This window comes from Melospiza georgiana, chromosome 22 (genome assembly GCF_028018845.1).
Source record: "Melospiza georgiana isolate bMelGeo1 chromosome 22, bMelGeo1.pri, whole genome shotgun sequence".
Classification (NCBI taxonomy): domain Eukaryota; kingdom Metazoa; phylum Chordata; class Aves; order Passeriformes; family Passerellidae; genus Melospiza; species Melospiza georgiana.
The window spans coordinates 4,962,699-4,975,434 of record NC_080451.1 but is presented as its reverse complement, the minus strand read 5'-3'; the positions used below and the strand labels follow the sequence as shown (position 1 = coordinate 4,975,434).

The window sequence follows — 12,736 nt, the reverse complement described above, 5'->3', positions numbered from 1 at the left end:
GGCAGCCACAGCTGCTGTGGGCACTCTGTTCCCCAAACTTCTAGCTCCACATTGGGATAGGTGTGTGAATTACACCCCTGTTGGCAGTTTTGGGGTGTCAGGAGATGGTGTGGCTGAGGGATGCAGAACTGCTCCCCAAACTCAGCAGCCACCATTGCAGTGCCTCAATCTCAGCAGCCCTTACAGAAAAACACCATGGAGAACCGGTTTGCATCCCTTTTATTGTATCTGTTATCTTTGCTGGGAAATGAAATCAAGAGAGGAGGAAGGGACACAAAAGAGGAAGCTGGTGTGACTTTCCAGGAACTGGTGGCTCTCCATCCATGGTGTGTGCGCTCTTCTCACCCTGAGCTGCACTCACAGGGGCTCTGCCTTTAGTGAGCCCCCAGCCCAAGCTTTTCTTGCTGGGGAAAAGCAAAACCTGGAGCTCTGTGTGCAGATTCGCCCTCCTCAGCACTGGAGCTTGCTGCCTTGGCACTTGAGCTTGAAGTAGAAGCGGTAGGAGTGGTTGTAGGAGGGCAGGGAGCTGGCGAAGCACGAGGCCACGGCGGTGTCGCACAGGCAGGTCTCCCTCTGGCACCAGCTCTGCTCGGTACCTGCGGGGGCAGCACGGGGCCCTGCGGTGCCTTTATCCCCCCGGGGCAAGGGGAGAGAGCAGCGTGTGCCGGGACTCGCCCTGCACACACCCTCAGTGCCCGTTTAATCAGCACGGCCGGGCGGGACGGGGATGGATTCAACCGGGGATGGATTCAGCCGGGGGGGAACGGGGATGGATTCAGCCGTGGGGAACTGGGATGGATTCAGCCGGGCGGGAACGGGGATGGATTCAGCCCGGGCGGGAACGGGGATGGATTCAGCCGGGCGGGAACGGGGATGGATTCAGCCCGGGGGGGAACGGGGATGGATTCAACCAGGGGGAACGGGGCTGGATTCAACCGGGGATGCTCCCGAGTGTGCCCTGTTCTGGGATGGGGATGGGATTGGGATGGGGATGGGGCTGGAGATGGGGATGGGATGGGATTGGGCTGGGAATAGGATTGGGATGGAGATGGGGATGGGGATGGGGATGGGGATGGAGATGGGGATGGGAGACTGGGATGGAGATGGGAACTGGGATGGAAACTGGAATGGGGATGGGGACTGGGATGGGGATTGGGATGGGATTGGGAATGGGATAGGGATGGGGCTTGGATGGGGATGGGGATGGGTTGGGGATGGGGGACTGGGATGGAGATGGGAACTGGGATGGAAACTGGAATGGGGATGGGGACTGGGATGGGGATTGGGATGGGGATGGGATGGGATTAGGATGGGGATGGGGCTTGGATGGGGATGGCGATGGGGATGGGACTGGGATGGAGATGGGGATGGAATGGGGATGGGGAGGGGATGGGGACTGGAATGGGGATGGAGCTTGGATGGGGATAGGGATGGGATGGGGGAGGGGATGGGGATGGGGACTGGGATTGGGATGGGATTGGGATGGGGATTGGGCTGGGGCTGGGGCTGGGGATGGGGCTTGGATGGGGATGGGGAATGGAATGGGGATGAGGCTGGGGATTGGCATGGGGATGGGGCTGGGGATTGGGATGGGGATGGGATGGGAACTGGAATGGGGATGGGGATGGGATTGGGATTGGGATTGGGTTTGGGATAGGAATGGGGATGGGATGGGGATGAGGCTGGGATGGGGATGGGGATGGGGACTGGGATGGGATTGGGATGGGTCTGGGGGCGGTGCTGCTGCCCGCTGCCCACTCCGTACTCACTGCAGGTGATGTTCCCGTCGCTGGAGGTGAAGCTGTACGGGGTGATCAAGGGGCTGCAGCTGCCCTCCCTCAGCCTCCTGTAGCAGCAGTCGTGGGCTTGGCAGCACCTGCGGGGACACCAGGTCAAAGCGCGGCCCCAGAGCCCCCGGCACAGCTGGAGGCCGGGGGAAGGTCCAGCCTCAGACTGAAGGCGCCCAGCGAGAGGAGGTGGCGGGGAAGCGGTGCAAACCCCCCGGCGCTGGGGGGCAGCCAGCTAGCGCAGCCTCGGGGGCTGGGGGCGGTGGGGCCGCCCGGTACTCACCGGTCCGTGGCATCCACGGGGCTCCCGGAGCCGCCGATGCCGCAGAAGCAGCCGTACCAGCTGTAGGAGAGCAGCGCGCTCCTGCCCGTGGCCGCCCGGATCATCCGCTCCAGCTCCAGCACGGAGCCGCCGGCCCGGAGCAGCCCTGGGGGCACAGCGGGGCTGGGCAGGGCAGGGCAGGGGCCCGCGGGCATCCCTGCACCGGGCACGGGCATCGCCCTGCGCTGGCACTGCCCAAACGGGAGTGGAACCATGAGAGGCTCTATCCTCTCCTCCAGAATTGTGGAATCATGGAATGGTTTGGCCTGGAAGGAACCTCAAAGCCCATCTGGCTTTGTTCCATCCCCTGCCATGGGCAGGGACACCTTCCACTGTCCCAGGTTGCTCCAAGCCTCATCCAGCCTGGCCTTGGGCACTGCCAGGATTGGGCCACAGCCTCCTCTCAGCCACAGCCTCCTCTCAGGGAGAATGGCTTTTGCAGTCTGGCACTCACAGCCTCTGTGAATGATATTTTGCCCCCTGGACACAAGATATTTTGCCCCCTAGACCAGCTCTGTCATGCTGCAAACTGCAATCCCCCATCACCAGGATCAGCCATGGGCATGGCACAGGCAGGAAAGGTGACAACAGGCTCCAAGGGCCTCCCAAAAGAAATCTGGACATCCCAAAGTCTCCCCTTCCCCAGCCCTCCAGGACTGCAGCAGCTCTGCACGAAGCACCAGAGAGAAACTGCCAGATTTAAACAAAACCCTGAACTGTGCACAGAGGCTCGGGGGTTGTGGGTGGATTCTGGCCTGGCCAGGCACAGCAGGGCACTTACCACAAGCCAGGAGCACGGCAAGGAGCAGATTCCTCATCCTGGGCTGCCCTGGGGAGGGAACAAGGATGGGTGATGATCCAGGAGCTTCTCCAGAGGAGCTGGGTGCCCCCGGGCAGTGCCTCAGGTGACACTGCTGTCCCTGAGGGTGCACAGCCCTGCAAGCATCCCCAGGTGAATCCTGGCTGCTCTGTACCCCAGTTTGGGATGTGGGGCTTGGCAGGGACACAGTGGTTTCTCCTGCCTGGGGCTGCTGGAGCAGCTCAGGAGCTGCAGCCTTCCCCCCCTGCCCTGAGCAGCCTGAGGAGCACCAGGGCAGTGAAATCCCCTCCTCTCACCCTGCCTGGACCCGCAGTGCAGCGCTGCCAGCTCGGCAGGGTGGGTTTATATCCCTGCCAGGCCCACCCCCTCCTGGCTGTGCTGATGGTGTCAGCTGTCCTAAGCCAGGCTTGCCTGGAGCAGGGAGCTGATTCCCATCCTTCTCTTCCCCAAAACCCACGAGTTTTCCCACTGCAGTGAGCACCAACTCTTCCTCCATCATCCTGCTCATCACTGGGCATGAATCCATCCCCATCCCTGAATGAGGCCACTCAAGGCCTTGGCCATGGCTGTGGTTTTAAAATCCATGGGATTTGGTGGCTGGAGAAGTGGGGCAGAAGTGATTTGTCACCTCAGAGGCCATTGAATCCTTGTTCCAGGTGTGGAGGCAGCACTTTGGGCTCAGTATTTCCCCAGTTTTGCCAACTCACCCCCTGAAGCCCCAAAGATGCTTTCTCTTGGCTCCTTCCTTGAAACTGCCCCCCAGATCTCCTAAATTGCAAGGGAGAACAGCAAACACCAGGATTGCAGTTCCTGGGTCTGCAGTTTTCCTGTCCTGCCCTCAGGTTTTCAAGGCGAGGGGTCTGTGAAATTGTAGCACCAGCAGCAAAGGCTGGAAAAGCCATGAAAGGAAAAGAAAAGCCATGAAAACCCGACTTGGGATGCTTTGGGAATGCAGTTTATTTAATTACCACAGCCCAAACATGATACAGAGACACGGGGGAGACAGAAAAGCAGAGAAGATAAGGAACAAAAGCTGCTGTTTTCCCTTGAAGCCGTGGGGCCAAGAGCAAACACAGACACAAATGCAAGTATCAGGCAGGGCCCCACCCTCAGGGATTAACCACGCTCCTGGGGAAAGGAATCTGGGGCTGGGAATTGTGAAGAAATGACCTCCAGACTGGTCTGGAATTAAGAAAAGAAACCTTTGAAATTCCTGAGAGCCACCAAAGCTGGCCCTGAAGGGATGTCACCTCTCAGCTGCCCTCCAGGGTGGCAGAGCTGTCTGTCCCAGGGTTTTCCTTCCCTCCAACCCTTTATTTCCTGCTGCAAGTGGAATAAAACCCCATCCCAGCCTGGTAAGGATGGGGGGTGACATCTCACCGGCCTCCCCACTCACCTGCACAAGAAACCTCTCCAAAATACCCCAACCCCTGCTTTCCTCACCTGGCTTTTAAAACCAGGGCATCCCTAATAATGAATTAATCAATGCCTTTGCCCCGTCCTCCACAAAATATTTCCAAAATTGCAGAAGGTTTTCCCCACTGTGGTAGTTGCTGTCTGTGCTGCTTCTGCTTTGCCATTGCAGGCCCTTGGATTTGGGGGGGAAATCTGGGGTTTTGCTGTAGAGTTTTGATAAATCTGCGTGGAAAGCTTTGTCCAGAGACATAAATGGAGAGCAGAGAGCTGGGATCATGTGGATTGGGGATCCACACCTGGTTTTAACCAAATCCCCTCGTTTTAAGCTCTCCCTCTCTGTGGAGGACCCATTCAGGGGAGTGCCCACATGAGGCTAAACCCTGTCTTTAACTAACCCACAAACTCAAGGGCTTAAAAACCACCTGTAGAAGTTATTATCCCATTGGAAATGTGGAACTTTTCAGCCTTCCTATGGAGCAAGGAGAGCAGGGTATCTCCCACCCATCTGTTTGCTCAGGCCCTTACTGAAGTGCAAATACCCCGCATGCTTTGATCTGCAACATTGCTAAACATCCTGGGCTGGGGTGAGCTGATAGCAAACTAGTCCCCCACTTATTTTATTTCTTTTTAGTGCTCAGGTTGGCCTTGATCCTCCCACCCTGCAGGGTGGAGACCCCAAGTTTATGGTGGAAATTTATTGCTTGTGTCTTGCTGCCTTCGATGGGCATCTGTCAGTGGGAGCAGCAGCTGCTTAAGGAGGAGTGGGTTTGGAAAGGGATTAATGGGGGGAGATGGAAAAGGTTGGTGCTATGTGGAGTGTTCCCAGAAGGAAATCTGGGATGTTTCCCAGAAGGAAAACTGACTCAGGGATCATTTGTAGCCGGGGGAGATCAGGAGGACTCCCCCTCCCTCCCAGCTGCAGCTTTCCCAGCACAAAGAAACTCCCCCAAAAAAGTTGCTTTAGGTCCCCTTGTGATCTTGTGTGTGAAGTGTAATTTTAGAAAGGTGTTTTCCTCAGAATTCATGAGTTTGGGGTTATTTGTCTGGCTTGATTCAGTGGCCACTGAATCACAGGGAGGTTAAAGCCAGTCTTGTGCTGCTATCCTGCTGCCTTTGCTCAGGAGGGGCTGTAGCACCTTGGTTTTAAACTGTTGGTGCTAAACCCCAAAGATTTGGGTGTTTGAGTAGGGTGACACCGCTGTGGTTTTGCTTTGGCTGAGTTGGAGGAATGGGAATTCCTGCAGGAGGGCTGGGACACCCCAGTGCCAGGGTCAGCTCTGGCTGGGGTTTGTGAGAGGCCCCGAGGCACCCTCTGCTCCCCCCACTCCATGTCCGGCAGGACAAAGCTTCCAGAACCTTCCCAAAGCCACGGGGCTGCTCCTGTGCCACGCCAGGCCTGGGGCTGTGTCACAGAGCCCACAGTGGGTCACGGCTGTCCCTGAGCCTGGGACATCCCCTGGGACAGCACAGCCCTGGCTCCATCCACCCGGGGCAGCCCAGTTGCCCCATCCCTGTATCCACACTGGGACATCCCAGCCATTCCCAGCCCTGGGGCCACCCTGGGACATCTCAGCTGTCCTTCCCCCTGGATGTCCCTGGATCCATCCCAGGACATCCTGACCATTCCTCCCCCTCTCCCCCCGATCCCAGGATCCGTCCTGGGACATCCCGACTGCCCCACTCCTGCCTGTTTCCATCTCCATCCCCATCCATCCCTGTTCTGTCTCGCATTCCTATCCCTGTACCCTTTCCCATTCCCATCGCCGTTTCCATCCATCCTGGTTCCCATTCCCCATTCTCATTCCCCATTCCCCGTTCCTATTCCCATCTTCGTTCCCATTCCCCGTTCCCATCCCCATTCCCCATTTCCATTCCCTATTCCCATTCCCATTCCCATTTTCTGTTGCCATTTCCTTCCCCATTCCCTGTCCCTGTTCCTGTTTTCATTCCCTGTCCAGGTTCCCATCCCCATTCCCTATCACCATTCCCTTCCCATTCCCATCCCAGTTCCCGTTCTCATCCCCATTCCTCGTCCCTATCCCTGTTCCCCATTCTCCATTCCCATCCCTATCCCTATTCACTGTCCCTGTTCCTATTCCCATCCCTATCCCCATTCTCCATTCCCATTCCCTGCTCCCATTCCTGTTCCCTGTTCCCATTCCCGTTCCCTGTTCCCATTCCCCATCCCCATTCCCCATATCCCATTCCCATCCCCATTCCCATTCCTATCCCCTTTCCCATTCTCATTCCCTGTCCCCACTCCTGTTCCCATTCCCTTTACCTGTCTCCGTTCCCATTCCCTGTCCCCATTCCCATCCCTATCCCCGTTCCTGTTCCCATTCCCTGTCCCCATTCACCATTCCCATTCCCCATTCCCATTCCCCTTTGCCGTTCCCGGTCCCCGCTCCTGTTCCCATTCCCATTCTCATTCCCGTTCCCGTTCCCATTCCCATTCCCATTCCTATTCCTATTCCTATTCCTATTCCTATTCCTATTCCTATTCCCATTCCCTTTCCCCATTCCCATTCCCTGTCTCCATTCCCATTCCCATTCCCATTCCCATTCCCATTCCCATTCCCATTCTCTGTCCCCATTCCTCATTCCCCATTCCCATTCCCTGTCTCCATTCCCATTCCCATTCCCATTTCCCATTCCCCATCCCCGTTCCCCATTCCCCATCCCCATCCCCGTTCCCATTCCCATTCCCCATTCCCATTCCCATTCCCCATCCCCGTCCCGATCCCCGTCCCCATTCCCATTCCCATTCCCATTCCCATTCCCATTCCCGTCCCCGTCCCCATTCCCATTCCCATTCCCATCCCCATTCCCATTCCCATTCCCCATTCCCATTCCCATTCCCCATCCCCGTCCCCATCCCCATTCCCATTCCCATTCCCATTCCCATTCCCATTCCCATTCCCATTCCCATTCCCATTCCCCATCCCCATTCCCATTCCCATTCCCCATTCCCATTCCCCATCCCCGTCCCCATTCCCATTCCCATTCCCATTCCCATTCCCTGTCCCCATTCCTCATTCCCCATTCCCATTCCCTGTCTCCATTCCCATTCCCATTCCCATCCCCGTCCCCATTCCCATTCCCATTCCCATTCCCATTCCCATTCCCATTCCCATTCCCATTCCCATTCCCCATTCCCATTCCCTTTCCCCATCCCTGTCCCCATTCCCATTCCCATTCCCATTCCCATTCCCATTCCCATTCCCATTCCCATTCCCATTCCCGTTCCCCATTCCCATTCCCATTCCCCATCCCCGTCCCCGTCCCCATTCCCATTCCCCATTCCCGTCCCCATTCCCGTCCCCATTTCCCATTCCCGTTCCCCGTTCCCATGGGCGGTGCCGGGGGCGGTGCCAGGGGCGGGGCCGTGGGCGGGGCGTGGCGCGCGCGCGGTGGCCGCGGTAACGGCGCCGTGAGGCGGGCGCGGGGCAGGTGAGGGGCGGCGGGGCCGCTGCGGGACCGGCACCGGCACCGGCACCGGCACCGGGGGAGGGAGCGGGGGCGGCTTCTGGGGCTCTGCAGCCGCGCTACAGCGCCCGGCTCTGCCGGCGGGGCTGCGCTCCTGCCGCGGGCCCGGCCGTGGGCTCAGCCCCCGGCCCAGCTGTGGGCCCGGCCGGGCCGTGGCACCGAGGGCTCTCCTGGGGCTGGGCCAGCCCGCACCAGGACAGGGGCACTGGGCAGGGAGTGATGCCCAGGAGGTTCCAGCTGAGCATGAGGAAGGACTTCTTTAAACACCTGGAACACATTGCCCAGAGAGGCTGTGGAGTGTCCCTGCCAGAGGTATCCCAGACCCATCCGCACACAGGCCTGTGCCCTGTGCCCCATGCCCTGTGCCCTGTGCTCTGTGCCCTGTGCTCTGTGCTCTGCGCTCTGTGCTTTGTGCCCTGTGCCCTGCGCTCTGTGCTTTGTTCTGTGTTCTCTGTGCTCTGTGCCCTGTACTCTGTGCTCTGTGCTCTGTGCCCCATGCCCTGTGCCCTGTGCCCCATGCCCTGTGCCCCATGCCCTGTGTCCTGTGTCCTGTGCCCTGTGCTTTGTTCTCTGTTCTCTGTGCTCTGTGCCTTGTGCTCTGTGCCCTGTACTCTGTGCTCTGTGCCCCTGGCTCTGTGCTCTGTGCCCTGTGCCCTGCTGTGCCCCGTGCCCTGTACTCTGTGCCCCGTGCCCTGTGCCCTGTGCTCCATGCCCTGTGCTGCGTGCTCTGTGCCTGTGCTCCATGCCGGGTGCCCTATGCCCTGTGCCCTGCTGGGTCAGGGAGGTGGCACCCCATGAGCTGCCCTTGTCCCTTGCAGCCTGGCCCCGCTGGGATCCTGTGGGTCAGGGTGTGCAGTGCCCACCTCCCGGGCCCTGGGGGCACCTGTGGGCACGGCCCTCCCTGGTTGTGGTTCCCCGTGCCAGCCCTCAGCAGACCCCATTTCCAGCCTGTCCCCTCTGTCTCACACCGTGCTGGGGCAGGGCAGGAGGGCCCCACCAGGGTTCTGCCAGCTTGTTTGGCTGGGGGTTCATTCTTGGCGGTGCCAGCGTTGCTGGGATGTTTGTCAGTGCTCCCTGGGAGCTGTGCCTTGTTGCCGTGGAGTTTATTTGTTAGCAGCAGCAAGCGGGAGGCGCGGCCCCTGTCCCTCCCACGGGCTCCTGGGAAGCCGGGCTGAGTCACCTGGGCCCTGTCCCTGTCCCCTTCCCCGGGGCCTCGGCAGGGACGGGTCTGGCAGTGTGACACGTCTGTCAGCTGGGGCTGGGCAGGGTGTGCTGGGACTCTGCCTTGGCCGTGCTGAGCTGCAGGAGAAGTGAAATGTTAAATAACAAACACATCCCTGGCAAAGTGCCACAGGGGCTGTTCTCTCTGTTTGGTTTAGAATGGAGTCCCAGAAGGGTTTGGGTTGGAAGGGAACTTAAAGAACATCTTGTGCCACCCCTGCCATGGCAGGGACACCTTCCACTGTCCCAGGTGCTCCCAGCCCTGTCCTGCCAGGCCTTGGGCACTGCCAGGGATCCAGGGGCAGCCACAGCTGCTCTGGGCACCCTGTGCCAGGGCCTGCCCACCCTCACAGGGAACAGTTTCATCCCAAGATCGCATGTTACCCTGTCCCCTGTCAGTGGGAAGCCATTCCCTGTGTACTGGCATTGCCCAGCCCAGCTGTGCCTGGCATTGCCCCAGCCAGGTGTGCTGGCATTGCCCCAGCCAGATGTGCTGGCATTGCCCCAGCTGTGCCTGGCATTGCCCCATCCAGGTGTGCCTGGCATTGCCCATCCCAGATGTGCTGGCATTGCCCATCCCAGCTGTGCCTGGCATTGCCCATCCCAGATGTGCTGGCATAGCCCATCCAGGTGTGCTGGCATTGCCCATTCCCTGGGGAGCCTGGGCAGTGCCAGCCCCTCTGGGGGAGGAACCTTTCCCTGATACCCAACCCAAACCCCCCTGGCAGAGCTCCAGCCGTTCCCTCAGGTAAATCATTCTCTGTCAAACAGAGAATTTTGGACACTTTTGGTCTCTGGAGAGCCAGAACAGGTTTCTGTGTTTTGAATCAGGGATTTTCAATCTCAATGGTTCTGATACCTTTACAATATGAAGTGAAATCAATCTTATCCCCAAATCCACAATGGGCACTGGATCTGCCCCTGCAGGAACAGTGCAAAGGCCAGAGTGTTGTGCTCTGAGCTTCACTCCTCTCCCGTGTGTGCTGAGTTTTCAGCTTCAGAAGAAAGAAATCGTTATTTCCATCCAAAACTGGCATTCAGTGGCAAAGGGCACAACTCCCCAAAGCTCTGGGTCAGCTTTGCCCAGTCCCTGCCAAAGCCAGTCCCTGCACAGAGCACAGCTCCCCCCCTCTGGGACCCGGCCCGTACTGCACGGCAGGGCTGCAGTGGTGCCCAGTGATACCCAGTGATGCCCACTGATGCCCATGCAGTGATACTCAGTGCTGCCCACTGATTCCCAGTGATACCCAGTGCTGCCCAGTGGTACCCAGTGATGCCCATGTGATGCCCAGTGATACCCAGTGCTGCCCAGTGCTGCCCAGTGATGCCCAGTGATACCCAGTGATGCCCATTGATTCCCAGTGATACCCAGTGCTGCCCAGTGATATCCATGTGATTGATTCCCAGTGATGCCCATGTGATACCCAGTGATTCCCAGTGATACCCAGTGATGCCCATGTGATTGATACCCACTGATGCCCATGTGATGCCCAGTGATACCCAGTGCTGCCCAGTGATGCCCAGTGATATCCATGTGATTGATACCCAGTGCTGCCCAGTGATGCCCAGTGATATCCATGTGATTGATACCCAGTGATGCCCATTGATTCCCAGTGATGCCCATGCAGTGATACTCAGTGCTGCCCAGTGATGCCCAGTGGTACCCAGTGATACCCAGTGATGCCCATGTGATACCCAGTGATTCCCAGTGATACCCAGTGATGCCCATGTGATGCCCAGTGATGCCCATGTGGTATCCAGTGATGCCCATATGATACCCAGTGATACCCATTGATTCCCAGTGATGCCCATGTGATTGATACCCACTGATGCCCATGTGATGCCCAGTGATGCCCAGTGATGCCCAGTGATGCCCATGTGATTGATACCCAGTGATGCCCATGTGATTGATACCCAGTGATACCCAGTGATTCCCAGTGATTCCCAGTGATACCCAGTGATGCCCATTGATTCCCAGTGATACCCAGTGATGCCCAGTGATATCCATGTGATTGATACCCAGTGATGCCCATGTGATACCCAGTGATACCCATTGATTCCCAGTGATTCCCATGTGATACCCAGTGATGCCCAGGTGCTACCCATTGATTCCCAGTGATACCCAGTGATGCCCATGTGATACCCAGTGATACCCAGTGATGCCAATGTGATTGATACCCAGTGATGCCCCTGTGATACCCAGTGATACCCACTGATTCCCAGTGATTCCCAGTGATGCCCATGTGATTGATACCCAGTGATGCCCCTGTGATACCCAGTGATACCCAGTGATTCCCAGTGATGCCCATGCAGTGGCACCCCAGGTTTATCTGGCATTACCTGCCCCAGAGCCCAGTGTGGGAGCCCCAGGGAGGCTGAGGGCTCCTGCCCAGTTCCTGTAACTTTTCCCTCTCTCCCCCCCCACAGGTGCCATGGCCACAGCGGCTTTCCAGGACTCAGCACCAGCTCAGCTCCGCTCCCCTCTGGGCACAGCCACTCTGCTGTGGGCCAGCACCATCACCATGCACGTCTCCAGGCCCAAATCTGCCAAGGGACAGAGGCCAGGCTTGAGCCACCGTCAGGGCACGGAAGGCTGTCCATGCCCTGTGCCAGGCTCCCCGCTGGCACCTTCTCCTCGGGAATTAGGAAGGAGCCGGAGAGCGCCGCTCACAAAAGCGGCGTTCCCACCTGCCCAGGTGTCTCCTGGGAAGATCCCGAAGCTCCTGCAGCAGGTGCCTTTGAAGACTCCCTCCTCCTCCTCCCTGAACAGGTACCGGGTGCTGCCCTCCATCGGCCGGAGGGGGGCGGGGAGCAGCGCCGTGGAAGCCTTGGCTGAACGCACCAACCGGCTGGAAGTGAGCGAGGGCCAGGAGGATGCTCCAAAAGCCACCAAGGCTTTTTCTGGAGGACAGGGATGTGCCAGCACACTGTCAGGAAGCGGCACTCCCACCGAGGAGAGCTCACGTGTCCTCCGTGCCCCTGAGCAGTGGGGAGGGCAGGGGAGGCAGGAGAGCCCCTGGGTGCTCCCTGCAGGCCTGGAAGAGCCGCAGGTGCTGCTCGCTGTCCGCTCTCCCTCTGGGCAGAGGTTTGAGCACCACTTCAAGCCCTCTGACAGCCTCCAGACCGTCCTTGCTGTGGCAGGACAGAAACTGTTGGCCAACTACCAACACTGCAGCGTTGAAACCATGGAGGTGCCCCGGAGGAGCTTCTCTGACCTTACCAAGTCCCTCCAGGAGTGCAGGATCCTGCCCAAGTCCGTGCTGTGCATCCGACAGCACGAGCAGCACGATGCAGCAGCAGATCTTTAGGCACACAGAGACACTGTGGTGCTTCTGCTCAGTGAGCTGCATTGCTTCTTCCAAAATACTGAGAGTCTGATGCTTCCTGCACCTACTTCTTAATCTTCTGTCTCCCACAAAATCCTCAGGAAGCAGAGTTATGGATATGTAATAGTACTTGAAATAGTATTTCAGAGAATAGTATTTCAGATGGATAAACCTGATTCATACAGAACAGCCTGTGTCACCTGTGCCATCACAAATTTCTGCCTCAGCACCACCAACCTTCAGCCTTTCTGGTTTGTTGAAGTTCCTGATGTTCTTTGAAAACTCAGGTTTCCAAGACCTCTCCTCTTGTCCTTTTCCATGTTTTGGGAAGGTAGAAACAGAACTGGTTTAGCTACAG

General features: G+C 58.1%; 2 protein-coding genes across 3 annotated transcripts; one reads left to right on the top strand and one right to left on the bottom strand.

The window, feature by feature from the left end:
- Window positions 1-450: 450 nt before the first annotated feature.
- Window positions 451-2,927, bottom strand: LOC131092705 (phospholipase A2, membrane associated-like). The gene is made up of 4 exons (XM_058039538.1): window positions 2,891-2,927; window positions 2,071-2,215; window positions 1,770-1,876; window positions 451-596 (listed from the first exon to the last, which is right to left on the bottom strand). The coding sequence occupies exons 1-4, from the start codon at window positions 2,925-2,927 to the stop codon at window positions 451-453; spliced, it is 435 nt and encodes a 144-aa protein (XP_057895521.1).
- Window positions 2,928-7,761: 4,834 nt separating this feature from the next.
- Window positions 7,762-12,730, top strand: UBXN10 (UBX domain protein 10). 2 transcript variants are annotated; one of them, XM_058039533.1, is made up of 2 exons: window positions 7,762-7,795; window positions 11,480-12,730. In XM_058039533.1, exon 2 carries the CDS (start codon window positions 11,485-11,487, stop codon window positions 12,358-12,360), a length of 876 nt encoding a protein of 291 aa, XP_057895516.1. In that variant the 5' UTR covers window positions 7,762-7,795; window positions 11,480-11,484; the 3' UTR covers window positions 12,361-12,730. The 2 variants fall into 2 exon arrangements, with proteins under 2 accessions (XP_057895516.1, XP_057895515.1); XM_058039532.1 differs by lacking the exon at window positions 7,762-7,795 and adding an exon at window positions 8,058-8,143.
- Window positions 12,731-12,736: the final 6 nt, after the last annotated feature.

What these genes read in the sequence shown, in the direction of transcription:
- UBXN10 (XM_058039533.1), top strand. Translation starts at nt 11,485, where the DNA reads ATGGCCACAGCGGCTTTCCAGGACTCAGCACCAGCTCAGCTCCGCTCC.
- LOC131092705 (XM_058039538.1), bottom strand. Translation starts at nt 2,927, where the DNA reads ATGAGGAATCTGCTCCTTGCCGTGCTCCTGGCTTGTG. An exon ending in TGCCGTGCTCCTGGCTTGTG is followed by an intron (nt 2,216 to 2,890) that starts GTAAGTGCCCTG and finishes CTGTGCCCCCAG; the next exon opens with GGCTGCTCCGGGCCGGCGGC. An exon ending in CGACGGGAACATCACCTGCA is followed by an intron (nt 597 to 1,769) that starts GTGAGTACGGAG and finishes CTGCCCCCGCAG; the next exon opens with GTACCGAGCAGAGCTGGTGC.